This window comes from Chaetodon trifascialis, chromosome 20, assembly GCF_039877785.1.
Source record: "Chaetodon trifascialis isolate fChaTrf1 chromosome 20, fChaTrf1.hap1, whole genome shotgun sequence".
In the NCBI taxonomy this organism is placed as follows: Eukaryota; Metazoa; Chordata; class Actinopteri; order Chaetodontiformes; family Chaetodontidae; genus Chaetodon; species Chaetodon trifascialis.
Window position 1 is genome coordinate 1,805,229 of NC_092075.1, and position 25,933 is coordinate 1,831,161.

At 47.8% G+C, this 25,933-nt stretch overlaps 1 protein-coding gene across 1 annotated transcript in view; it reads right to left on the minus strand.

Annotated features, from left to right (window-relative positions):
- The window catches only part of LOC139348881 (synaptic vesicle glycoprotein 2C-like), a 36,358-nt gene extending 10,719 nt beyond the window's left edge, over nucleotides 1-25,639 (minus strand). The window contains exons 1-4 of the mRNA XM_070989268.1: nucleotides 25,293-25,639; nucleotides 16,022-16,926; nucleotides 7,537-7,717; nucleotides 4,850-5,001 (exon numbers count right to left, since the gene is read on the minus strand). Of these exons, the coding sequence (XP_070845369.1) occupies nucleotides 4,850-5,001; nucleotides 7,537-7,717; nucleotides 16,022-16,625 (937 nt within the window). The 5' untranslated portion in view covers nucleotides 16,626-16,926; nucleotides 25,293-25,639. The remainder of the gene's footprint in view (nucleotides 1-4,849; nucleotides 5,002-7,536; nucleotides 7,718-16,021; nucleotides 16,927-25,292) is intronic.
- Between the last annotated feature and the right edge of the window lie 294 nt (nucleotides 25,640-25,933).

Below are 25,933 nucleotides of genomic sequence, written 5' to 3' on the forward strand. Positions count from 1 at the left end.
ACAACTTTCAGAGCCGTCTCGTTGAATAATTCTGAGGGGTGCCTGAAGGCCTCATCGGTTAAGCTCCTATGAGGCTTGCTTTTTACGTTTGAGGACGAGCCAGCAGGTCCTCTGAAGGACATGAACCACTGTGTTTGCTGATGAGGCATTAAAATGCAATTTGCCCATATTTTCTACCTGCCAGGCTTCATGCACGTCCTGTTTCCAAATTCTGAATGTAATATTTAGTCCATAGTGCACTGAATGAAATGACATTTTTACATCCAATAGGAAAAGTGCAGATGTTACTAATAACATTAACGCTCTGCTGAGTCCCATTAAAAAGTCCAAAAAGTCAGAAAAAGAATAAAACTTGTGATATCAAACTAAATCTAAGCCTAAACTGCAGATTCAGGTTAGAAAAGTCAGACAGAGTGAAAGCACACGAACATCAACAAGTCCTGAGTAACAACATGTGACGGAGAACTTAAAGCCACCGTCTCAAGTCTGGATCAGACGTTAGCATGTTAGCGTGTGTGTGTGTGTGTGTGTGTGTGTGTGGCCGGCCCGTGGGGCTGCTCCAGCCTGTACCAGCACAAACCTCATTAGGGGGATTATAGCTTTAATGGACTGGAGGGGATGGCTGACTGATTCAGATACTCAGCGAGATTTATGTTCCTACGCTACAGTAAGTGAGCATGGCTGAGACACACACACACACACACACGCACACACACATGCACACACATATACACACACACGCACCGTCCTGGGTCATCGTTCAAAGCTGTGACACAAATTTTAAAGCAGAGGTGTGTGCATGAACACACACAGTCACACACTGCCTATGATCTTCTTTTATTGGGATTTACTACTTCTGTTACTGTAACACACTGTAAAAAAGACAAAGTCACACACACACACACACACACACACACACACACACACACACACACACACAGAGTTATCTGGCCTTTGTCCAGCAGTCAATGCACTGAGCACTGCGGCGGAACCTATTACCCACACACCGCTGCTTCTTGGAGGAAAAAAATGTGTTAAAACACTGGCGTCTAATCAATTGACCTCAATTATGAGCCTCAGCCGGCAAAGTTTGGGACGACGGACGGAGAGATTGAAGATGGAAACTTGTCTCTCAGGGTCAGTTATGGCACATGAGACAAATATAAGCCTCGCCGCTCACTCTCCTGCACAGCTGGATCACAGCTGTATTCAGACACCGCTAATGCAAATCAAACGTTCCTACTACTCTTTGAAAACACGGGCAAAGAAATGTAAAGCCGTGAGAGTCTGAGGCCACCACAGAGCGTCTTCTCTCCTGCCGGGCTGCCGTCAGCACCGTCAGCCAAACAGTCACTCAAAGTGACTTCAGTACAGGAGGTTAAACCGGCGTCTGGTTCAAAAGGAGTTTAGTTGACGTCGCTAACATTCAGCACCGGAGCTGCGAGTGTCGGCGCAGCAGACAAACCTCACTGCCCTCTGTTTCCAGAGGAAACGTGCTGTTATTCTGCACTGAACTGTGGACAAAGACCGCCCGGCGTCATCCCCACGCTGTCGAACGCTTTGTCGCCGCCTCAGCATCTCATACAGACGCACAAGCTAACCTGCGAAGGAGGCGCAGTATAAAGAGCAAGAAAGTCTGCAAATGGAGGAAGGTGGGGTGGATGGACGGGTCAAACAAACACAACACGAGGGGGCGGGTTTCATGTCCCGTAAGACACCAAAAAGACCATTAAAGGTGGACAACGTCTTCCTAAACCTAACCAACGCGTTGGACGGTGCAGCAGCTGCTCAGAGATCTGTCCCCAGCTGAGACGCTGTCCCGATGGTCAGGGATCATCCTCCCTCATCATCCTCACTCCGTCCCTTCCTCTCCTCCCCCCTCATCATCCTCACTCCGTCCCTTCCTCTCCTCCCCCCTCATCATCCTCACTCCGTCCCCTCCTCTCCTCCCCCCTCATCATCCTCACTCCGTCCCTTCATCATCCTCACTCCGTCCCTTCCTCTTCTCCCCTCATCATCCTCACTCCGTCCCTTCCTCTCCTCCCCTCATCATCCTCACTCCGTCCCTTCCTCTCCTCCCCTCATCATCCTCACTCCGTCCCTTCCTCTCCTCTCCCCTCATCATCCTCACTCCGTCCCTTCCTCTCCTCCCCCTCATCATCCTCCCTTCCTCTCCTCTCCCCTCATCATTCTCACTCCGTCCCTTCCTCTCCTCTCCCTTCATCATCCTCACTCCATCCCTTCCTCTCCTCCCCCTCATCATCCTCACTCCGTCCCTTCCTCTCCTCTCCCCTCATCATCCTCACTCCGTCCCTTCCTCTCCTCCCCCTCATCATCCTCCCTTCCTCTCCTCTCCCCTCATCATTCTCACTCCGTCCCTTCCTCTCCTCTCCCCTCATCATCCTCACTTCATCCCTTCCTCTCCTCCCCTCATCATCCTCACTCCGTCCCTTCCTCTCCTCCCCCCTTCACCTTTCCATTATCCCTGACACATAAATCAAGCGTACTCTCCACCTCTCCTTCCCCTTGTCCTCCTAATCTTCGTCTCTGCTCCTCTTCTCCTCGTCTACACCAGACTCATTTTGCTCATTCTGTTCTTCCTCTGACACACACCCCCCCCCCACCATATGTTATTTGTTGCGTCAGACAACCTTTTTTTTCCTCCCTGCTCTCATATACGTTTTCTACCTTCAGCGCCGTCCCATGAAACGAGCACAAACGCTGACGCGCTGCAGCTGGTGCGCCTCTGCAGTCCTGCAGGACGGTCCTGTGAGGTTCTGGTGATGCTGGAAGTTGCTGAAAATGAAACTGGACGAGCTCTGGGTGAAGGTTTCGTCCCTCTTTGCTGTGTCAGCTGACAGCCCGCCTGCCACGCCCCTCCTGTGCATCTTCTTTGTGACCACTGTCATAATTACCGTGTGGGCTGACGTATGCTTTGTCTTCTGCCGCAGCCTCCACCCACACTGCCACCTGCTTTGTGTTTGCGTGCACCCCGGAGGGTCTGGAGCTCTAAATTAAGCTCCACAATTAGGGAATTGTTTGCAATGCTCCCTGCGTGTCACGCTGTGATGTGTATGCATCACGACAGCAGGAGCGTCACCAGGAGTTGAACCGTGCCGCCAAACTTCACTGCTGTCTCCATTTGCAGTTATGTTCAGCGACTCCTGACACTGGAACACTTGGCGTCGCTGGAGCTGAAAGCAGATGTACATTGAGCTCGGCCTCTGTGTGCTCTCTGTATCTCTGTAGCTGTAAGTAATCTGTGTGAGTTACCGTGCTGTGACACATTACTCATTACCTGTGCGTCCTGATAACACCTGGCATTATCTCCCGCCTCGCCGATATCAAACTTTCTGTAACTTTGCAAAGTTTGAAGAATAAAACCCTGATGATCTCAGAAGAAAAAGCCTGCGTCACTAACTGGAAGAAACGGGCAGCTGGAAGGGTGAATGAAAGATGCATTATGGGAAACGCAGGATCAATGACCTCTGCTAGAGTCTAACTTGTACTCGGGGTGTCCTATGAAATAATGTTAGACTGGAAGCCTGTAATCTTGTAATCTTGGTGTAAATTGTAGCTCTGAGATGCCATTTGCTGCTCAGCTGACCTGAGTTCAGCCTTTAAACTGAAGCGTGTAACAACGACTCCTCTCATTCACTGATCTGGAGAAGGTCATCCCTGCTTTTATCTCCTCGCTGCTGTAACGCTCTTTATTCTGCTCTCGACAGGTGAAATATCTGCAGCTGCCGGGCGTTTATAGGGAGACTCCAGTGATGCAGCGTTACGCTTGTTGTTGAGGGACAAAAAATCTCTGTTTTGTAAAAGAAGGATCAAACTGGAGGCTGCAGAGGATTCAGGCCTTCAGCGTCTGACATGGATCAAGCTCCGAAACGCTGGATTCTACATTCCCCATAATGCAATTCACCCGTGTATTTCATTAGACCGTCGCTGCCTGGAGAACACTCTTCAAATTCTATTTCTAATCTAATTTGTGGTCCCAAAGTCATAATAACCTTTTTGGCATCATCAGTTGTTTTCTCAGACTCCTCCTGAGCCGTCGAAGGCATTTTAGAGCAGCTCTGATGTGTAAAATCAGCAGAGTGTCTCGTTAAGGAGCCCGTATGACTTCAACCCGTGCTTTCTGCTGGTTACCTGTTGTTTCTGGACTCATTTTGCATTGTATTGCGGGTTATTAAAGCTCTGTGGTCTGGTGATTTCCTACAGCGTCAGATGCTCGGGCTGGACCCTGCAGGTGGTGGTAAGCCCACTGCGGTGGCTCAGCAGGTCGCCAAAGCAGAAAACACGCCGTCATCCAGCCACAAAGTGGAACCACGCTCAAGTTTTGCTGTCGTCCAGCAAGATGCTGCCATCAAATACATGCCAGAGCACGTTCCTGGTCAGTCACACTGTAACGTCAGCACCATGAAGACAGATCGAATCTAACTTTATTGATCCCACGCAGGTTTCATGTGAGAGCATTTCACTCGTTTCAAGCCTTAATTGTCATAATATTTCATATTGGGCGGCTGTGGCTCAGCAGGTAGAGCGGTCCTCTGCCAGTCAGGGGGTTCGATCCCCGGCCTCGGCAGTCCACATGCTGAAGTGTCCTTAGGCAAGATACTGAACCCCAAAACTGCCCCCGATGCTGCGCCATCGGTGTGTGAATTCATATGTACAGCGCTTTGGATAAAAGATATTATAGCTGGTTGCTATTATTAACTATCATTCTCACTGGTTCTGGCTTCATTGAGACGACACATTAGAGGTTTAAATCTTTACTTTCAGTTCCATTTCCCCCATTCATTGCCTGTTTTCTTGTTTTGCTCACAGTGTCAGCGCTGTCACTCACCGTAGTGCGGGATGATGGCCCAGGCCATGGCTGAGGCGTAGATCCCCCCGATCATCCAGAACATGCAGAGCCAGCTCAGATGCTCCCCTCGCTTCTCCCGAGCCAACACCTCCGCGAAGTACGAGAACACTATTGGTACGGCTCCACCAATCCTGCCAACAGTTTGCAGTAATTAGCCATGTACGCTCCAGCCTTCACGTTAATGTGTGTGACAAACGTTCACGAGCACGCTGAACTGATTTATGGCTGCAGAAAATCATTTGGGGGGAAAGTTAAGGAGAGTGCAGTCACATTTATCACTTTGAAAAAATGAGCACATTAAGCATGAATGTGAAATTAATTCACATGTGCACAACACATGCTAGTTCCAACTCATTTTGAGCGTCAAGGAAAAAAGTGATTTCGCCAAAGCTTTCTTTTTCTTATAACTTTGAATAATATGAGCAGAATTCAGTTGTGCAACAAGAAATATTTCTCTGTGAAACATCTTTCAGCCTATTTTCAAACATCAGGACGCAGCACGTCTGCTTCAGCTGAACGTTTGCTGGATGGGAGCACGCCGTCGTCTGCTGTCCAGAGGAAATGAAGGAGCCCCACAGAGGGGCAGGGTCTGCAGGAGGGTCCGCTCTGACTGCCCCGGCTTCCTTTCACAGCTCCAGAGTTTCAGACGCAAATTAGAAGATACAAAAGTGGAAAAAGTCAGTGAGTTCGACAGAAGGAGAAGCTGCTCTGTGCAAAGGGATGCTCTGGAGCCCGTTCAGGACGCGTTAGAAAACAATGAAATGTAAGTTTCAGTCTGAGTTTGAGTTAAAACCACTTTCTTTGTTTTTTAATCAATATTCTTCCTCTGAGGGGTCACCTCAGGGTATTTCTGATAAGTTAATAAGAATAGAACAAGTCATGACGTCTGTCGTTCGGTGCTGGGCAGTTTTTAGAGCCTTTTTGTTGAAAACAGAAGCCTTAATTAAAGCTGATGGGAGCTTTAAGCAGCTCAAAGACGCTAAAACAGAGTTTGGTGTTTGTTTTCTGACCTATAAAAATATGTGTTGTAAAGCTCTGCTTTGGTTGGTGAAGCACAGCTGAGATATTGTGATATTTGCTTGTGTCGACACCACAGAAGCTGAATTATCATCTGTTCCACTTTAACCTGCTCAGCAGAACGTACTGATTCATTTCTGTGCTTCATAACGCAGCAACACAGCAGCCTTGAACTGAACACAGTACGTTACCTTTGAATACGCCATTTCTTACTGTACATACGTGATTTCTTTTGTAGTTTCTGATGTGTTGTATTGTAAGGTGCTGTCGGTGGCTGGTATAGACAGCCTGTTTTTGCAGTCGTGGGTAACATCAGATTTGAATTTTGATCACTGAGCTTCATACGATTGACGGCTGCAGGCCTCAGGTCTGTCTGAGGCTCTTTATCTGAGACACGTTTGACTTTCGTCCATCAGTCCTCATGTTACACCTGAGCAGGATCACTGCGTTCAGTGCATCTGAACGGAGGCCAAAACGAATCAGTGCTCAACCTGGTGTCCCAGTTGGACTTGAAAATGAATATCTGAACACAGATTTGTGATGACTTGTCTTTATTTGCAATTTGTTCCCATATAATTTAAGCTACTACTGCTCGAAGGCCACTGAAAGCCAATTTGTGTGATTTGACAAACCGGCAGTTTGAATCTCCTTTTTCCATTCGTTGAGACAGATCACGGCGAGTTAATGAGGTGAGGAAAATCTTAATGAAACAAGCAGATTCTGGATCTCCGTCCCAGGCTGCAGCTGTGAAAAAAGAAATCTCTCCGGGCAGATTTCCACAAAATGTGACATTTTCCAATGTTCAAGCGTTCATCTCTTTTACCGCCGTCATAAATCTGCACCTGCATACAGATTGAGAATTAAGAGATGAAATAAAAGCAAAAGCTGCGAATTAAAAATTTAGAGCGAAGCCATTAAAGGAGAAGCTTTTTTTTAGACACAGATACAAGAAGAGGCTGACTGCTTTCTCACGCACCTGTAATCAAACACAGGTGAGCCGAGTGTGAATCAGGTAACTTTACTGCCGGAGCAGGACGATTAAAGGTGGGGTGAGACTTTAAAATTCAGCTGATTGACCTCACGATGCGCTAGCTGTGTGCACCGTGTCTGCACTGCAAAGAGGCCGGACCGAGCCACGCGGCACCGTTCAGCCAATCAGAAACAGGATAAGGGGAAGAGGAGGGCATGCTAGCTGAGGCTCATTATGGAGAACTGTGGCCCATAACTCTGCTTGTTTTCTGCAGTGTCCTGCATCGGTCAGTAGCTTGACCTTTGATGCAGAAGTGACCTTTGTGAGCCATGTAAGAGCAGGGATGTCATGTCATTTCGGGGGGGGGGGGGGGGGGGGGGGGGGGCATGTCATTTAGCGAGGACGTGGGCAGCCAAGCAGACCAACGGACAGATGTTCATTCACTGTCCTCGGCTCATTTCTGCAAACGTTTTGGTTTTGCTTTGATCCTCCTCCTGCGACTCGGGGGAGGAGGATGGGCCGGTGCCAGGCAGCCGGAATAACCTCCTGTCATGAGCTTTGACTTCGGAGGAGGGGAGGTGGGAGGACAGATCGGGCTGGAGAGGGAGAAGCCCTCAGAGGGGCTTCATTCTCTGAAAACACACTGAGGAGGAAACGTTCAAGAGCAGAGTGAACTCACCCGAAGCCAGACACCATGCGGCACCACAGGAACATGCTGTATCCTTGGACGAAGGAGGACAGGAAGGCGAAGAAGCCGTTGACGGACATGGATATCAGCAGGCACTGTTTACGGCCCAACTTATCCGACAGGCCGCCCCAAAAAAAGGCTCCGAACATCATCCCAAGGTACACGATGCTACCTGGAAACAGGGAGAGAGGCAGAGACACGTGAAACCACCCCAACCATCTGGAGAAACTGCTGACTGAATAAAACAGAAATTGGAAAGAGGAGACACACTCATTCATGCATGTATTCTCCGAGCATAGTACAGCACTGAAACTCAAAGAAATGTCAGAGAAGCAGACAACTGGGCTCGCTGCAATCACGTTTTTCATCCTGGCGTTTTAAAGACGAGTCTGAAGTCCAGCAGTCACTCTCCTTTTAGCTTTGGTCTCCACCAGCTCCTGAGGGAAATATCTGGCTGTCGAGCAGCTAAATGTTCTGCTGGTTGCCTTCTTCGTCTGCTGTTTGGTGCTAAGCAGTCAGCGCACTGCAGGTTTATCTGGACTTTTTGCTGCCTGCCCGGAAACAAGGTTAATTAGAGTCGTAAAATGAACCAAAACGGGCCGTAAACCCAAAACAAAGACGCTAAAAAGCTGCAGAGAGGTGACAGGAAGTGCATGTTGGATGACAGTCCTCTGTGGGTTTATCACTGTGAGCAGCTTTAAAGCAGGTTTAAAGATAAGTTTCAAAGTGCAAGCATCTACATTTCTACACAATGACACTGGTGTAGCAGAGCCGCATCACAGGCAGCCCAATTAATTAGCGTAGCACATAAAAGCTACATGTTCATTACACATTAATGAAGGATCTTACACCATATCGAACATACTGTCTGATCGGTCCAGCAGCTGTTGACACTGCAGGCATCACTGGTCAAATACTGCATTGGTCTTGGACACACACATGCATACAGAGTTGCAACGCACACACACACAGCTGCTAAACGTCAGCTGAAGCATTAAGTGGTGCTTTGGAGTGCATCAGTGGAGTAACAGAGCTCAGACTGAAACGGTTATTTATCGACGGACAGACACAGAAAACGCGAGTGTATATAAAATCAATTAACTGAACGCTGTAGATCAGCTCGGCTGGACGGGAGGGACAGTTTGTCAGTGTGTCTGAGCTCCAGTCCCTGCAGGCAGGATCAGAAGCTGAGAGCAAACATGTGGAACCACATCGCATGAAGAAACCTCAGCAGCTGCTGTTGGAGCGCTCAGCTCAGTTTATCCACAAACAGACAAAATGCAATCGTACATGTTTACTAAGTGTGTGTATAGAACCGACAAAACACCAAAGACCATAAACTAAAACCCTAAACCAGACCCAAACTCCAGCACTGGTTAAATGGGTAAGATACAGACAGTGTGAAGGGGTTTTGAGTAACTAGTTTAGAAATCGGCAGCTGTTTAAGTAACTGCTGCCATGAGCTCTTTTTTAAACAGATAATGACATTTTTATTGCATTATCAATCTCATTGCACGCCCGTAGGCCTCTGCAGACCCCTCTGAAGCCTGGACATATCCGTTTTTTACCCCGTACGATGCTTTCTCCATTACAAAGTGCGTTGTTGAGCATATAAACCAAATTATACACGCAATGCGACAGAGAAGACGTTCAGAGAGCTTCAGAGGCCCAGTGGGAGCATTTATCTCGGACCATGATATCACATCTGCCGTGTCCATTCTCTCCTGTCCAACATGGATGGTCCTCGGTAACCTGTGGACTCCAGTTTCACTGCGTCCGACTCAAACGATATGATATTTCTGAAAGTGACTGCGGGGGAAGCGGAGCAGCAGTTGACCTCGCAGCCCTGCTTTTAAAGTCCACATTCGTCTCCTGCTGCTGCTTTTCTGCAGGAAGTCGAGGGTCATTTCTCTTCCTGTCCCCGGCAACATGCGGCATAAAGGAAGGGTAGGTGGAGAAGGGCGGGGGGTTGTCAGGCCAGTAAATAATCCACTTTACTACACGTGCTAATAAAAATGCTAATGCAGGAGGATGTTTGACGAGGCAGCAGAAGGGACTGAGCAAAGGAAGCCTCTTCTTTTTTCCTCCCTCGCTGTGTTTGAGGTGATGGGACAGATACGCTGAAAGTAGAAGGTCTTATCAAGCTGCGCAGACATGATGCTGAGAGCTAGTGATTCATTACAGGTGACAGCCGCTGGGTCTATCTATGCACAGCCACTGCAGAGAGGCCTCTCCTACGGGCGGCGGCACAGAAAGAGCAAGCTGCACCGCGGCTAGCTCACAAATATCAAAGTGCATATCAACGCCGCCGCTCTCTGCACAAACCGGTGACATCTTTCCACTGTGGTCGTTACACACAAACAATGGACCTGAAAGCATGTACTCAAGGAGATGCTATCCGCTAACACCAGCTCATTTGTTTTATGGCTCCCCTTGCTCTGGGTTTTGTATCTGTAATAAAGGGGGAGGGTAGCGGTGGTGATGGGGCATCTGAGACGCACTGTGGATGCTTCTGAGATTGGATTTGCAGGGTTCAAACTCAGGTCAGACCTTAAAACCTCCACTTCCCTGAAGACTGCAGGGCTTTTATGTAAATTAGAGAGGGTTAGTTAAAAGCAATGGAGCACAGAGACAATAACTGCGTTGAACCGTTTGGCCTCATGCAGGTGACACACCAACAACTGAGCGTCCGCCACCAGAAAGAAGCTTCAAACACAGGCTGTGCGCTGAAATCAGCACAGCAGCGTCGACAGTCCTCATCAGCGTCTGCACAGGACGGTGGTCGCCCACGTTTCCAAACAGGTCACATCCCAGCACACAGTCGCTGCATTTCTATTTAGAATCGAGTGTGTAAGACAGAAGAAAATAGACTTTATGCTGAAAAAGACGCCTCAGGTCTCAGCTATGAATGTAAAGGGAGAGCAAGTCATGACGTGGAGGGTGTAGACAACTGATGCTTATCAAGTATAATGATCTCCATCCTAGTTTAGCATCTCAGAGTGCTAGCATTTGCCAATTAGCAGTAAACACAGAGCAGCTGGAGCTCAGTCAATAGTTTTAAGGGGTGGTGCCACTGGGGACCATCATCACGGGACCATCAAAGCCATTAGATCATCTGGGAACCATGAATGTCAAACGTGGTGCCATCAGGTGCCTGTTGAGGTAATTCACAGACTAAAAGAAACCTTTGGCTGCTGCTGGAGCCAGATGAAAACTCAGGGCTCAGTCAGTGAGATCCATCTTTTGTGGTCTGTGAGAGTCTGAACAAAGTCTCCAGACCACTTAACCCTGGTTTTATCGAGCTGAGCTTATATTTAGTTCAACACATGTCTGTGTACTGTACTGCAGTGGCTGCAGGAATCTCAGAACAAATGAAACCACGGCTCTATCTATGACCGGATACTACGGGAGGTGAGTCTGGATATGTGCTGGGGTGGTTTTTATGTTGGGGAATCAATCCTACGCAGTCGCCTCACAGCGAGAAGGGTCTGGGTTTGCATGTTCTCCTCGTGTCTGCGTGGGCTTCCTCTGGGCGCTCCGGCCTCCTCCGACAGTCCAAAGACATGTCGGGTGACTTTGTCGGTTTGTCTCTGGAAGTCATTCCTGTGATGAACTGGCGACCAGTCCAGGTCAGCCGGGATCGGCTCCAGCCCGCCCACGACCTTCCACAGAATGAGCGGTTACTGGTAACGGATGGATGGATGAATCAGTCCTTTAAAAACATGTGTAAACTCCATCTGAAATGCTGTAGTTTGGCAGTCAGTCTCAGTGTACTGAGCCCACCTGAACTGTAGTGCTCATCTTTTAGTTCAGCAGAGCTCCCAGCAGACAGCGTCTCTGCTCTTTTTAACGGTACACTGTGCAGCTTTTCTCTGCGCCCAGAGGGATTATTTCAGCTCGCTCTTAAGTTGTCTCCATCAGTCTCCACGCACGCTGCTTTTTTATCCAATAGTAATTAGCTCTTATGCGCAAGTGTAATTCTCTCTTGACACCTTTCTGCTCTGTTTTCTCTCCACGCCGCCGTGCAGCGTCCAGGCACGGATGAGAGACGAGCGCAGGCAGGCGGCGCTCGGCAGAACCCAGCGCTAATTTCCTCAGCGGGAACATTCGGGACATTGTGTTAGAGCTTCAGGATTTCAGCAGATGAGAGGATTCCCACAGGGCTGCGTGTGATTGACAGGTGGGTTGCAGCAGGGAATGAGAGCGGAAGAGGGGGGAGGCGGGGAGGGAAGACCCCTGGGAGCAAAGCACAATCCATGGGCATTAATTACAGCAACACCTACTGATTTGCTTTGTAATGTGGAGTCAACTCAGAATACTCAGACCTCTGTCTCGTACTGTTGGAACAGAGTTTAACACAGACCGAGCCATAGTCCAGACTGAAATATCTCTGTTAGATGGACTTTGATGGTCCTTGACTTTTTAACTTTTCCTCTAGAGTCACCAGCAGCTCCAATTTTTGCTTATCCAGTGAAACATTTAGACATTTAGATGGAGTGGCTCATACTTTTGTGCAGACATTCACGGCTCCCAGTGGTCAGAGACCTTCCCATTAATTTAGCATGCTAACATGCTAAGATAAGATGGTGAACATGATGCCTGCTAATCAAGATGTTAGCGCTGTCGTAGCTAGCATGACATTAGCACTTAGCTAAAAGCACCAGTGTGCCTACATACAGCCTCAGAGAACAATCTGGTACTCGTTGTCTGTGGGAGAGCCTCTTCAGTGCGGGGCTGATTGCGATGAGCTTCAGGTGCGTGATCAGGTGAGTGGACTGGTGGGCGTGGCTGAGTGTGGAAAGCTACCGGCAGCGCAGGTGAGCAGAGGCGACAATGGAAGCAGGTAAGAGGCTGAGCGGGTGTGAAAATACAGCAGCAACATTTTTTGAGCAAATCTGTGTGCAAAATGTTTCTACAGCTGCAAAACGTTTTAACTCATCAGTTTTTCACATGCACACAGAAGGTGACGTACAACTGCAGGCTGAGAAAGTCTTAATTCAATTATTAATGATCCTTATTTGCTTCCATGGTATTATTCAAAGATCATCGCTTGCACATTAGCTTTCCTCAAACCTGAGACGTTAAAGCCTGTTTACTGACATAGTAGTTAAGATTAGATGAACATGGTGAATGCTCAGTGCATCTCGATCAAACTACTACTGACACATTCTTCATCTGTTCCCTGAAAGGTTTAATGCATCATCATCAGCATACTGGCAGAGAGACACAACAAGATGAACTCTGCTCCTTGTTCATGTCACTGACTCTAATCGATGCTCAACGCCACAAGAAGTCCCTGGATTTTTTTTAATTAGCTGACCTCCGGCTGCAGCAGAGCCTGTTCATTACTGCGCCGTGTTGATTAACGTCAGCTGTCCATGGTGTTTGTGATCGTACACGTAAAGTAACTCCACACTGAGCAAAAAAAGATTTGCATCAATTACACAGAGTCCGTCCAGGCAGATGTACCACAAGCTCTTCACTCCGAGCTACACCTGCAGCACGGCGCCACGCCAGCGAGCGTCCTCACAATGCTAACGGTGGCGCAGGAAAACACCCGCAGACAAATTAAAGCCATATGTGGAGGAAGAGAAACGGGAGGGGAGGGCGCTGATAGGAGGTGCATGAAAGCAGCGCTCTCCCTCTCCCCCTCTTTCTCTGGGGAGGTACGTGAGCCAGTCTACCATGGCTAAACTGCAGTGAAGCACAATGCTGCAGAGATTAACTCCAGCCCATATCTTCAGATCGCCTGCATGGCTGTGAGACACAGAGACGGTGTAAGAGAGGGATTACAGCGGCAGGGTAGCAGAGAGGACAGACGAGAGCAGGAGGAAAAAACCCGGAACATCCCACATCCGGATAGCATCTCACCTTTTGTATGATATTAAAGGGAAAGCCGAGGGGGAAAGGCGCAGCAGTGGGAGTAGATTACAGGCAGAACTGCTAGTAATGCATGCTAATGGATAAATGAATGAGTCATTTTGGAGGAAACTGGGAGAAAAGCATGCACAGTAAAAATGGAAATCTGAGTGATATTGCAGCATTTTGGATCAGGCAGAACATTTAACACGAGTCATAGAGGTTAAACTTCACATTAAAGAACTGTGCGAGCCATTAGGATTGTTTGACGTATGGCCGGTGAATGTGCTGCTGAAAGAGTAAAAGATCAAAATATTATCAAACATATGGGTTTACATCATCTAAAACTCTAAAATGAAGATGTTCAGAATGAACAAATCTGTGCACCGTCTTCATTTTTAACAGGTGCATTTCCTCTTTTGCTGGAATGTGATTTAAGATGTGAATTAAGTGCAAACATCCAGCTGAACGTGCAGATTTTTTCCTTTCATGTGAACTCCCTCAGGGCCCACTAATCCCCCCCACAGGTACTGCAGCCCACACGCCGTTGAATATCAAAGAGACAACTTCAGGGTAACACGAACTTCCCAGCAGGAGTCGGACTGATTCAACCCCTTTCCTCCGAATCAATATCTGTTTCTGGGGAACATCATCCAGCCAAAATAAACCTCATCTGCCAGCGTGCTAACGCAGCGTCGTGTCTGTCTGTGTCCCTATTCGCATAAACTTCAAGTATTTGTAATAAGAAATCCTTTAATGTGAATGTGTGAGTCTATTAATGACATTACACAGCTAAGTTTGACAGTCCCGCGTGATCATTTTCCTCTTTTTTATCATTTTCTCACTTGTTTCAGTCTCTCTGTCCACCCAGACGTCCGCTGAAGAGGCTCCTGTCGACCCTCTCAGGAAAGCTGTTTCGGCTCTATTGTGTAAGGTTTATTCTTACAAGTGCAAGCGAGCGCGCACACACATCCTTTATTTATGTGGTGTGTGAGCGAGTTGGGAAAATGACTCATTCTTTCTATTCTCTCCCTCCTGTCTCCCACTGAGCGATGAGTCAGAATACGGGTGAAATCTGGGTGAATAATAAACCATCCTGCTTCCAAAAAACAAACAAGGTGAGCGTCCTCTGTTTGATTATGAAAGCCTCTTTTAATCTGTCTATGGGAAGTGATGAATGCTTTAATGTAACACTGAGCACGAGCGCGGCGTGCTGAGAAACATGCCCAGTGCCATGCAGCTATCTCTGATATTAGAAATCGTGCACAGCTCACATTCAAACACACATCAGTGGCACGCAAACACACAACTTTTCCCCAGTGTGGGAGCTCCATCTAGCTTAACAAACCTCCTACTCATGCATCCAAATACCTGGTGCCATGACAACCCACTGGCAAGCTCCTAAAGCACTGAGATTACAGCGGAGAGCGTCGCCCACCGCTGCTCTCCACGCACCGGCCTGCATGTCACAAACAACGCGTCAGGAGCAGCAGAGGAGGCCGTCAACGCCCAGACAATCTGTAACTTTGTGCATTTTACCTCCATCGAACTGCAGCGATTCATCTCGAAAGCAGCTGACTCTCAGCTGAATTCACAGCTTCTCTAAGATGACTCGCTACACCGAAAAGTCACGATGTCTCACTGTCCACATGGTCCGGATCCTGACTATCACTCAGTAAATCACCACTCACGCTGGCTGTAACCTGCTTCCTCCTTCCATCACTGATTACAGCCACATGACTTCCATCATGTCAGGTTTGGTTGAAAGCCGGACTTTAAATCTCAGGCATTGCTCTGTAACATTAAAGGGAAAATTTGCTGATTTCCAACCAGCTTTGTATCATTACAATGTGAAAATACATGCAAATGAAGGCCTGGCCTGCACCCAGAGCTCTCTGCTCATTTACTGACAAAAGTCGGCCGGATGGCTGTTGTTTGAACTACAGATTGTACTTCTGCAGTTTTTGTATGCCTGCCGGCTAACGGTGTTCTGCTTGGTGCAGGTTTTCTGCCTTTTGAGCAAAAGAGAATATCACAGTCCTTTTTCTCTGCGCATGTAGCTTCAATTTAAAAAATATTTGCATCTTTTTAAAGCTCATGCAGCCCAGTTTCACGACAAGACCATCTGTCCAGCTGTGAAATGCTTCTTCAAATATGTATGGCTAAATAAAAGAACAAGATACGTCCACAGCTGCTGTCTGGGGATGAAAGCGTCGGCCACGCTCATCTTTGTGCTAATTACTGAATGCTAGCATGCTGGTGCACTTTGTGTGCTTAAGTACAGCCTCACAGGGCTGCTAGCAAGTCTGGAGACTCTTATTCTTGTTGATGCAACTGCTGCTAAAGTCTGAAAAATGAGAAAAATGTGGATTTTAAAGAGCAACAGCACCAGACTGAAGAGCACTGTTTGGGTGTGGTCAGAGGTGTGATGTCATGGTGGACTGACACGCCCTGATGTATACCTCTACATCCCTGCAGCCAGGTGGGAAGTTCAACCACAAGAGGTCAGCAAAAACAAAGTTGCTCCTCAGGTTTCTGCACTTTAGAGGCGTATCAGCACCAACAGGTGAGATGTTGTAACGTGTCTGCGTGAGAACAACTCAATCCAAATCCTTACCCAGCCATCCGGCGCCAGAGTTGGGGACACACATGTCCGTCTCAGCGCTGGGTAGGACAAAGCCCACCACGAACACCTCCACGCCGTCTGACATGAGCGCCAGCCCGAGCACGAAGAACAGCTGCCACTGGAACCTCCCGTGGCCGCACTCCTGCATGATCAGCTCGTACTGCTGGGCCAGCTCCTCCTCGTCCGCCTGCCTCTCATTTTCCAGCTCCTTGCGGCTCTTGACGCTGTCAGAAACCGGCTGGCCCAGAGCCACCTGCCCGTCCCGCAGCTTCCCGTCATTGTAGGCAGGCACGCCTTGGTACTCCCCCTCGTAGATCTCATCTTCATCGTCGTGGCCCTCCGTGGCGTCACTGGAGGCCCCGTCCTCGTCATTGGCTGCGTTCTCAGCGTAGTGGCCGTCTTGCTGAGCGTAGCTGTTGTAGTTCTCCTCTTCATCCTCGTTCTGGAAACGGTTGTAGCTGCGATGTGCTGAGTATTCATCCGAGGCGCGATCCACAGCTTTGCTCAGATTTTTGGAGGCTTGCCTCTTGGCTTCTTTCGCGATGTCCTTGGCACCTTTAACCAAGGAAGTCCTGTTGTTATGTGCTTCATCCATCCTGGCACGAGGATCTCTGGCGCTGAAAGTCTTTTAATTCAACTCTCTGGAGCTTTTATTCCACCAGGTGCTACAAATGTAAGCTACGTTTCTTTACTCTGGGCCTCTATATCCACACAGAGCAAGACTTAAGGCAGTTTATTAGTGCTTAAAAGCCAGTCAGTGCCAGGAAACTAATGATTAAGTAATGATGTCTAATTCCATTGGATGAGAGCAGCCAGACAGCGCTGAAATGGAGACAGTTGATCTCAAATTGGAAAGATCCTCCGTCTATCGGGGCTCAGCAGCAGACACCAGCAGCCTGTGAGGACAGAGAGAGAAAAGCAGGTTGAGCCTGATTAAAAGCTGTCTGTCACAAACACTCCACTGCAGTATTTCTTGGCACACTGACAATAACTTCAAAAGATGGTTTTGACATTGAGACGGCCGAACTTCCAGCTGAGGCTGATACCTGACACGAAAGCGCTTTACTATGAATGAAATGAGAGCAGAAACTGATTCATTGAGAACAAACTGGGCAGCGTCATCGAGTACTGTCACACTCACACACTCACTTCAGTCTCTTATTCTAATTGAAACATAAACAAATCTTTATCACATCATATGCAGCGAAAAGTAACCGTCCTCTTTCTGCAGCACGACTACAAAGATGTTTCATTATCTTCAAAAAGCGGCGAGTCGACATAAACCATCCACATGAACGAGTCTGACACCTACAAATATAATGCAATTCATAAGCGCCACAAGCAACAGCCTCCAGAAAGAGGTGAATAAGCATATTTTTGACACACTGTCACCAAGAAGCAAGCGTGATGAGCTTCACAAAGGCGGGATTTATTGCAGGAATCTTATATTTTGGATGTGTGCAGCTTGAAAGGTGGATCCAAAGTTTTTCAAGTGCTCAGAAAAACAGCGACTTTCACAACTTTTTGATCCGGTGAGATCACTGATGAGCCCAAAGCGACTGTAACGTCTCTGCATTGTGGAGGAAAAGACAACAGCAGTCCATAAAGAAGACAGAGTGATCCCCACAACCTCCACACATCATGGTCTCTGACTGCGGGCCTGCAAAAGGTGGTGAAGCATCAGTGCATCTGCAGCTCCGCTCTCGTCCACACAAAACACAAGTGATGGATGCAGAAAGCTCGCAGCATCACAGTGACCCTCAGCATCAGACAAAAGGTATTTGATCCAGGTCCTGGATTCAGGATCAGTTCTACAACCAGACTGCAAGACTCCCACAGACTCACCACGACCGAAGAACAGGAGAAATATGTTCACTGGCTTTCCTGCCAAGAGTACGAAGACTGAAGCAAACTCATGTGTGTTAAAGCTGCTGCAATCAAAAGGGACTCTCATCCGACTGCACTGATGCGGCTTCATAGCGTCTTTTGAATAACTGTTGGTTTTCCGCCTCACAATTTTACTCTTTGCTTCACACAGCGGTCTCATCGGCCTCATTTTCAACCATAGTCAGAGTCGGGGGGGACCAAAAACGGAACTAAAAGGGAGAGTGAATATTGGAATTCATCAGTTTGCAGGTTGTTTCCGCCGCCGCCAAGTGGCCAAGAACATTACTGCAGGTTTGATATTTTGCTAGAGCCAGGACACACTTTGCTTTCAAGCCTTTAAAGCTCGCTGATTCACATGTAATGTCTTGTTTAATGCGTTAGAAACGAAAGACATGAAGTGGAGTTCCTGGAGTTTTCCCCCAATAATCGCTGATTGCGAGCAGCAGGCCCTTAATGCTCCAGCATCTTTTCATAATGATGTGATTTATTTTTTAATACTGGAATTATGTTTCATCTTGTTCTAATGTCGGGCATGCCGTGTATGTGCTATGACGCCTTTCTTTTTTTATTCAGTGCATATTTGTGTCAGGTCAAGCAGAACTGAACCAGGTCGAACTGAATAAATATTCAAACATGACTTTTTTATTCATTTGTATCATGCATCCAGACATGCTACGTTTCGTTGAAATGTAGCTTTTGTGACCATGTTTTCTGTCAGAGCTTATTCATTTCTCATGTTCCTCAGCTGGGAGTACATGTCAGCATGTATGACTGACTCCCCTCAGGGCTCCCTCCACTGTGACAGTGGTCTGGCCTCTCTGAAGACCCGTCAACACATCAGGCCGGAGCTGTCTGTCTGCCAGGAGCCAGCAGGCCCGAACACTGCTGCAGGAGGAGCACCAGCACGCCTCGGGCCCTCGCATTACCCCCCAAATCCCTTCAGCAACACGGTTATTGACAGGGCAATTACAGAGTACAGACGGAGCAAATACAAGAGCACTGCACATGCAAAACACGTGAAGTTTGACTGGAAAACACTGATCGAACACATTTTATTACTGCCTGGCATTCGCACATTTCACTTACAATCAATCTGCATGACCGATGCAAGTAAACAACAATAAATCAAAAGTTTTTGCAGCCCCAAAAACTCCAACAGAGTGACAGTGATCAGATGCTGTGGGCGGGACCAGAGCGGTGACGACGTCAGAGCCAAAGGAGTATTTTAAAAGAAAAAGTAACCTCAACTGAACCTTTTTGGCCTTTTTTTGACTCAAAACCACGATACGATCCCAACCGTGAGTTTTATTTGCACCCCGACCAGCCGTCAGTGGCATCTGCCAATCAAAACCACAAACACAGAGGCGACCTGAAGCAATGATGTGATCTGTGAAATGACTCATATACACACGACCGCCATGTTCAGCACAGTTCGCCAAAGAGGAAACACCTCTGTGACGGTGCTGCGGTGTCTCACTGATGGTTCAGTGCAGCAGTCTTGTGATAAGAAGAAAAAAAACCATCTCTTCTACATTTAGCTCAACACGCGACTCTGTTTGTACCTGCAGCCCCCGGAGAGGACGCGCACTCCCAGGAGCTGAGACTGGGTTAAGCGCCCGAGCACACCGTGGCAGGTTGATGTATGGTGTTTCTGCTAACCTTTGCTCGGCGGGATTAGATAAAACATCAGTTTGGATCTGTCATGTGAACATAAGCGCCGGCGCTCCGCTGAGACGCAGGGCAGCCCGAGAGGTTTTGGTGCAATGCAGCAGTGAAAAGAAGAAGGAAATGTGCTCTAACTAAGTTTGTGCACGGCCAGATGACGAGACGCTGACTCCCCCCGGTCATCTGAACACCAGGCCGACGAGAAAAATCTCACCATCCCGCGGCCTCAGGGTGATAAATGTGAAGATGTGTCGTTATCGGGACTCACCCTGCAGCAGTCCGACGTGTTTTGAAGCCTGAAGGCGAGGCGAGTAGTTTAACCGGCAGTGTTTCAGTAAACTGAGTGCTGCTGCACGTAATCTAACAAGGTTTCAACTCACAACTTTAACATTCAGATAAGTGCAGTGAAGGGCAAAGATCGATAGCACTCACATTAAGGTCGGTATGGAGCTGGAGCCGGGAGGTGATTAGCTTAGCTTAGCATAAAGACTGGAAGCACAGGGACCAGTTAGCCTTTACTGGTCATCCACCTGTACAACTGCAGTTACAGCACGTCGTGTAACTGCTGATGAAGAATACTACGTCAGTTCACTCCTCACAGGCAGAATGTAATTAATTACATTTACTCAAGTACTGCACTGAAGTACAAAGTTGACAAAGCTTGTACTTTACTTGAGTATTTTCTTTCTACTGCTTTTTCTTCACTGCATCTATCTGACTTATAAAATTGGGATTTTTGCTCATAAAACACATGAAATTGTCTAAGTATAACACAGGATTATTATGAGTTATTTGAATTTATTTTAATATTCTGAGGTTTGTGCTGTTGATGCTGATCACTGCTGATTATTTACAAACCAAACAATCAATTAATGGAAGAAAAAATCAGCAGATTGATCCAGAATGAAAAGAGTCATCGGCTGCAGTCCGACACCAAACTGCTCACTTTGAGCTCCACCTCAACAAACTCCACCAGCAAAATCTGCTTTTACATGAATGCATGAGTCTGAATAATCTAATGAGATCACATTGAATAGTCAGGGGACATTTTACTGCACTGAATATCTTTACTTCGAACAGACATTTTTATTACACTGTCACATGTAATAAAGGCACATTTTCACAGTACTTTTACTTCAGTAAAGGCTCTGAATACTTCCTCCACGCTGCCTCGTGGTAACACCAAGACTATAGACATCACATAGATGTAACTCCCCTTAAAACATTTTTTCATTTCTGTTCATGTACAGCTGAAACTAAGACGATAAAACATGCTAATTAGCGACCTTTAGAGATGTTAGCAGACATATATTTTAACTCTGAGGCAGCCAGGGTGGCTATTTTTCCCAAGTTTCCAGCCTTAATGCTAAGCTAAGCTAATTTATTTGACTGTAGTGCTGTAAGTAAAGCACAGACATGAGAGTGGTCTCAACCTCCTCATCTAACTCCCAACATGACTCGAATAAGTTGGACTCTTGCAGTCTTCCTCTAAATGACAATGAAAGGCTGTTCCTCACGCAATCATCACAACAATTCTGCAGCTCCTCTCACAGTTTGGAGTCTGATACAGAACGATGCTGATCACCTTTTTAAAGCTTTGAATCTGCTGAAAATCGTCTAAAAAAGAAGCGTATCACAGCAGCGACGTGCTTTCTGAGGACCTCAGCTCACTCCTCTCTGCAAACTTCCCCCAAACTCATTTCCGGCGACGCTGCTCCTCCAGCTGACGTCCGAGACTAAAGGTCGAACTCGGCGATAAACCTCATGATACGCTCTGAGAGCTTCTGCACCAAATGGCTGAGAATGAAACAGCCAATCAGCCGGCTGCACTGCGACGCTGAGAGAACTTTTATAATGGAGGGGAAATGAATAACGGTGCATAGCAGGCAGCCAGGTCTGTGTATAATCCCTGCTCTCAGTTCACCTCCTCCACTCTGATCTCTGCTTTCCTCCTATGGCTGCCAATCTCCTCGCCTCTTCCTCCTTTCTCTCCCTCCATCCCCTCGTCTCCCTCACCCGAGAGCGCCGAGAATTTCAAAGTTATCGTCTCGATGCCGCCGCAGAACATGAAAGATGTCCCTCTTCTGTTGACATTTCATTATTCATGACAGGCTCACCGTTCTCCTCCTTATGCAAATGGTCATTAATGCTGACATTTAGGAGTCTTTCCGTGGTTTTTGAGCTGATAACTCTTAAAGGTCCGGTCCAGACGTCCGGTCCTTATACGGCCTGTGCTGCATATACGACAAGGTACAACATTTCAGTCCAATTCAAGCTCAGCCTTTCGCCCCATAAGCAGGTGAGCTAATATCATTTATGGCTGCTTTTGCTTCCTTGTTGATGGCGACTCCCCTCGCCTTCTGCTGTGATTGGGGTTATTATAACAGCACCCTTACGATGTGATTTCAGCAATCAGCAAAAATTCCTGCGAGCTCTGAATCAGCAGTCCAGAGAGAGAAGAAACGATTTCCTCGCAGTCGTGCTGTCATGGCCCGCTGACGCCATCCAGCCACGGTCATTAATCACTCACGCATGCACGCCGACACACAGCGGATGCACGCACACACACACTCTGCAGGTGCACACTCTGGGACCCTGGAAGACACACATGCAGGGTGAAAGGGAGAAAACGTCTTCTGCAGGACGTTGGTGGATCCCAAAACACTTCTCTCATCAAAAGCCTGGTTTTAGTGGCTAAGAGCAGCACGAACATCTGACTGAGACAGAGATCCAGTATCTGCATGCAACAAACTGGTTCACAGTATGGAAATGTAAGCGGCGTGTGCAGAGCCCCACAGGCTTTCTGCGGCGCCCACAGATGGCCGCGATGAGTGTTTGCTAATGCAAATGTGAATCGTGTGAATCAAACTACACGACAAGCTCAGCAGATGTTACACAAGTGAGGTTTACGAAATAGCACAGCCAAGTTTTTTAGCTGTATTAGTGGGAAAAAGTGAATTTAAACATTAAACCTCACTATGGGGAAACATTTGTTTGTCCTGAGATCAAGAGCAAAGCTCTAAAGATCTAAACGCACCGATGGAAAACAGCTGAAAATAAACTTTTTTCCCTGTAGGACTGACGCAGGTGATCAGATCAGTGCGGGGTAAAGTTCAGAGGTCAAACCAGAGAGCGTCACCTTACATCTGACAGCAGGTCTGCAGACTAAAGCTGATTTCTGTGATAAAAAGCTTCATCAGACTCCAAAAGTCCAAACTTCACTTTTGTAGCTCTTAGAAACACGCGCTTTCCCAAACAGGGAACGGGCTGATGAACCAGCACTTTAAAACACGCAGCCTCAAGAGGCTGCTGAAGCAGCGTGACCGCCGGGAGAGTCGGGTTTGGATGAAAGTACGAACACGCACCATGCTCCACGGCAGCGGCGGCAGCGGCGGCATCGTGCCTGAGAGCGCAGGACCCACTAAGGAACAGCAGGAACACATGAAGTCACATATTCACAAAGACGCTGCTGCAAAGGGACCTATGAGACAACACAGGGCTTAACTTGGGCTCTCCTTCTGATGTGCACGCACACACACACACACACACACACACACACACACACGCACGCTGCTGGCTGATTGCTGATATACAATGATGGCTGCGAGGGTTTACCGCCTGCTGGAGTTCGGCCAGCTGCTGCGGGGGTCCCTGTGTGGATGTCCAAACCGTGATTTGATGGAAGGTGTGTGTGTGTGTGTGTGTGTGTGTGTGTGTGTGTGTGTGTGTGTGTGTGTGTGTGTGTGTGTGTGTGTGTGTGTGTGTGTGTGTGCGCCCCTGCCTGTTTTGTCTGTGTTTTTTGTCACCCTGACTTTTTGTCAATATTTTTTGTCCTTGTTTGAACCTCAATCATAAATTTCTGGAGGAAAGTGTTTTTTCTTCTTTGACAGATGTTTTATTAAAAAAACTCACCTGCAGCTTTTTCAGATTTAAGGAACATTTTGGATATTTAGTGAAATGTGCTTATTTCCTTTCTCATATGAGAAGAGTGCTCTGTCTGCACGTTAATGGTAAAGTTAGCTTAGCATAAAGACTGGAAACAGGGGGAAACAGATAACACCTGTACAGGTGAGTTCACACAGAGAGCTGAGGGAAGTTTCTATGAATTTGACTGTTTATTCACTGGAAAAGGCTAACTGTACCAACTGTACATTAGCTAGAAGCTAAGCTAAGCAACAGAGACACCAGCAGCGTCAGTGGGAGGAGTGTGTTCAGGTGGGTTTCCATTCACCTGTTTTCTGCACATTTCTGCATTAAAACAAAAAATACATACATCAGAGGTCATTTTTAATGCTTGGCTGTGTTACATTTGGACAGAAACCGAAAAGTTTCTCTTCTTTCCGTAAAGCTTCATGTGTCACTTTGGGTGAATCAGCATCATCGGCGTCTTTCTGTTCAAAGATTCGTGTGTGTTCTCCTGCCGCCATCTTTCATGGCGTGGTTATACATTTAAATGGTTTGATGGTGTTAATGTCTCTCCTCTTTCCAGGCTACTGATTGGCTGACAGATCACATCCTGACTTTGGGCCCTGGCCCTCATCCTGACATGTGGTGCAGCCAAACCCTGCTTTGTGCTCAGCTTCGTATTGAATTGATAACACGCAATAGAAAATGTTTCGCAGACTGAATAGATGCCTCCATTGTCATCTGCTGAGTAAAAGCAAACAGTGAGATACGCATACAGGCCGAAGGCAAACATTCATTTACTGAGTGTGGTGTTTGACAAATACATATCTATTCAGAGTGAACCCTCATCCAGAGAAGTGCCCTGAAGCGAACACCTGGTCAGTTTGATCCAATCAAACTTCCCATTCAGCCTGATGGAGCAGCTTTATGGAAAACTCATCTGTCACTTTCCTCCTCTTTGTTCCAGTTGCACTGCAGCCTGCGCAGGCTGAGCGCAGCCCACAGACCACGTACAGGAAGGAACATCAATCACTCGGAGTCTTTTGACGCAAGTCGCGTCCCATAATTAGATTTCGGGCTGTCCTGCTGCCTGAGGATCAATCCTGCCCTGCGAGGCGGCGGCACGGCGCGCCGCGCTGTTTCACCGCTGTCCCCACACCGCATCGAGCGTTAAATCTGAGCTATGGACGGATCCCTTCTGCCTCTCTGTGCCGCTCACTGCAGATTCACGCCCGCATGTCCGCGCTCGGCGGACGGGAAACTCGGGGTTGCCTCCGCCGTGCGTGTGTACCAACTCATCTACTGAGCACGTCACACCCCGGCACCATCAGCACGACCACCGCACACGCGGGGGGTGCGGGAAGTCACTCAATAGCTGGTGAAATTGTGCACACGCGCCTTTGTTTCCGGTGCATTTCATGAAAAACTAAGTGCTGTGAGAATAAATGTGAATGAATCAGGCGCGTGCTCACAGTGAGATCTGATTTAATAACAGGTTCTGATCAAATACACATCCTGTGGTGTAAATTCGTCATTCCAAGCACACTTAATGACGCTCATGCTGAACAACTCTAAGAAAGTTACTCAACTTTTCCGTCAATCACGCGCACATGAGGGATTATCCGTAACTGTATTTCAAAAAGGCGCATTTTAAATCAGCAGGTGCGTCCGACGTCTCTCACCTGCGCTGTGCATATTAAACGATCCCAACCTGCGGGAGAAGATGCGATCTGTGTGCCGCCGCGGAGTGCGGAGGGAGGTGAAGTTACAGTTTGGCACGTTTGAAAAGAAAGGAAATACTCACAATCCGCAGAGGAGCGGACGCATCGCACCGCGCGCGCACAGCCTCGATCCCGGTGTCTCTACTCAGCCGCAGAGGTTGGAGGCATCGCGCCGGGATTTCCTGGTTCTTGTCTTCTTCGATGCAGCGGTTTCTCTGCTGCAGTCCGGGGAAGACGAGGGAGGCTGAGGAGGAGGTGGGAAGCGTGAGTGCGATGGAGGGGGGGAGGTGGAGGAGGGGAGGAGGGGTGGAGGGAGGGGGGCAGGAGGAATGGGCATCAATAGCAGGCCTGTATCCTACGGACTGTGTGCGTGTGATACAGTAGCAGAGCGCGGTGCTGATGCGGGAAGCCTGCAGAATCACGGCTGAATGAGAGGAAGAGGAGGCTGCTGGGGAGAAGTTTAGGGATGACGGCTGGTCCTGGATCTGCAGAGTCAACTTCACACCGCTGGAGCTCCGCAGATAATCCAGGCTGCCTGACTGAATTTAATAATCTCAATCACCTTAATGGACTCTAATCAATATTTGATGATCCCAAAACGTATTTTACAAAGCGGCTGCTCAACTGAGCCTCAGATGTTCTGTGCTGGATTAATGCAGTTAATGAGTATTTTCATTAATTAATCTTCTGATTACCTCCCAGATTAAACGCCTGTGATATAATT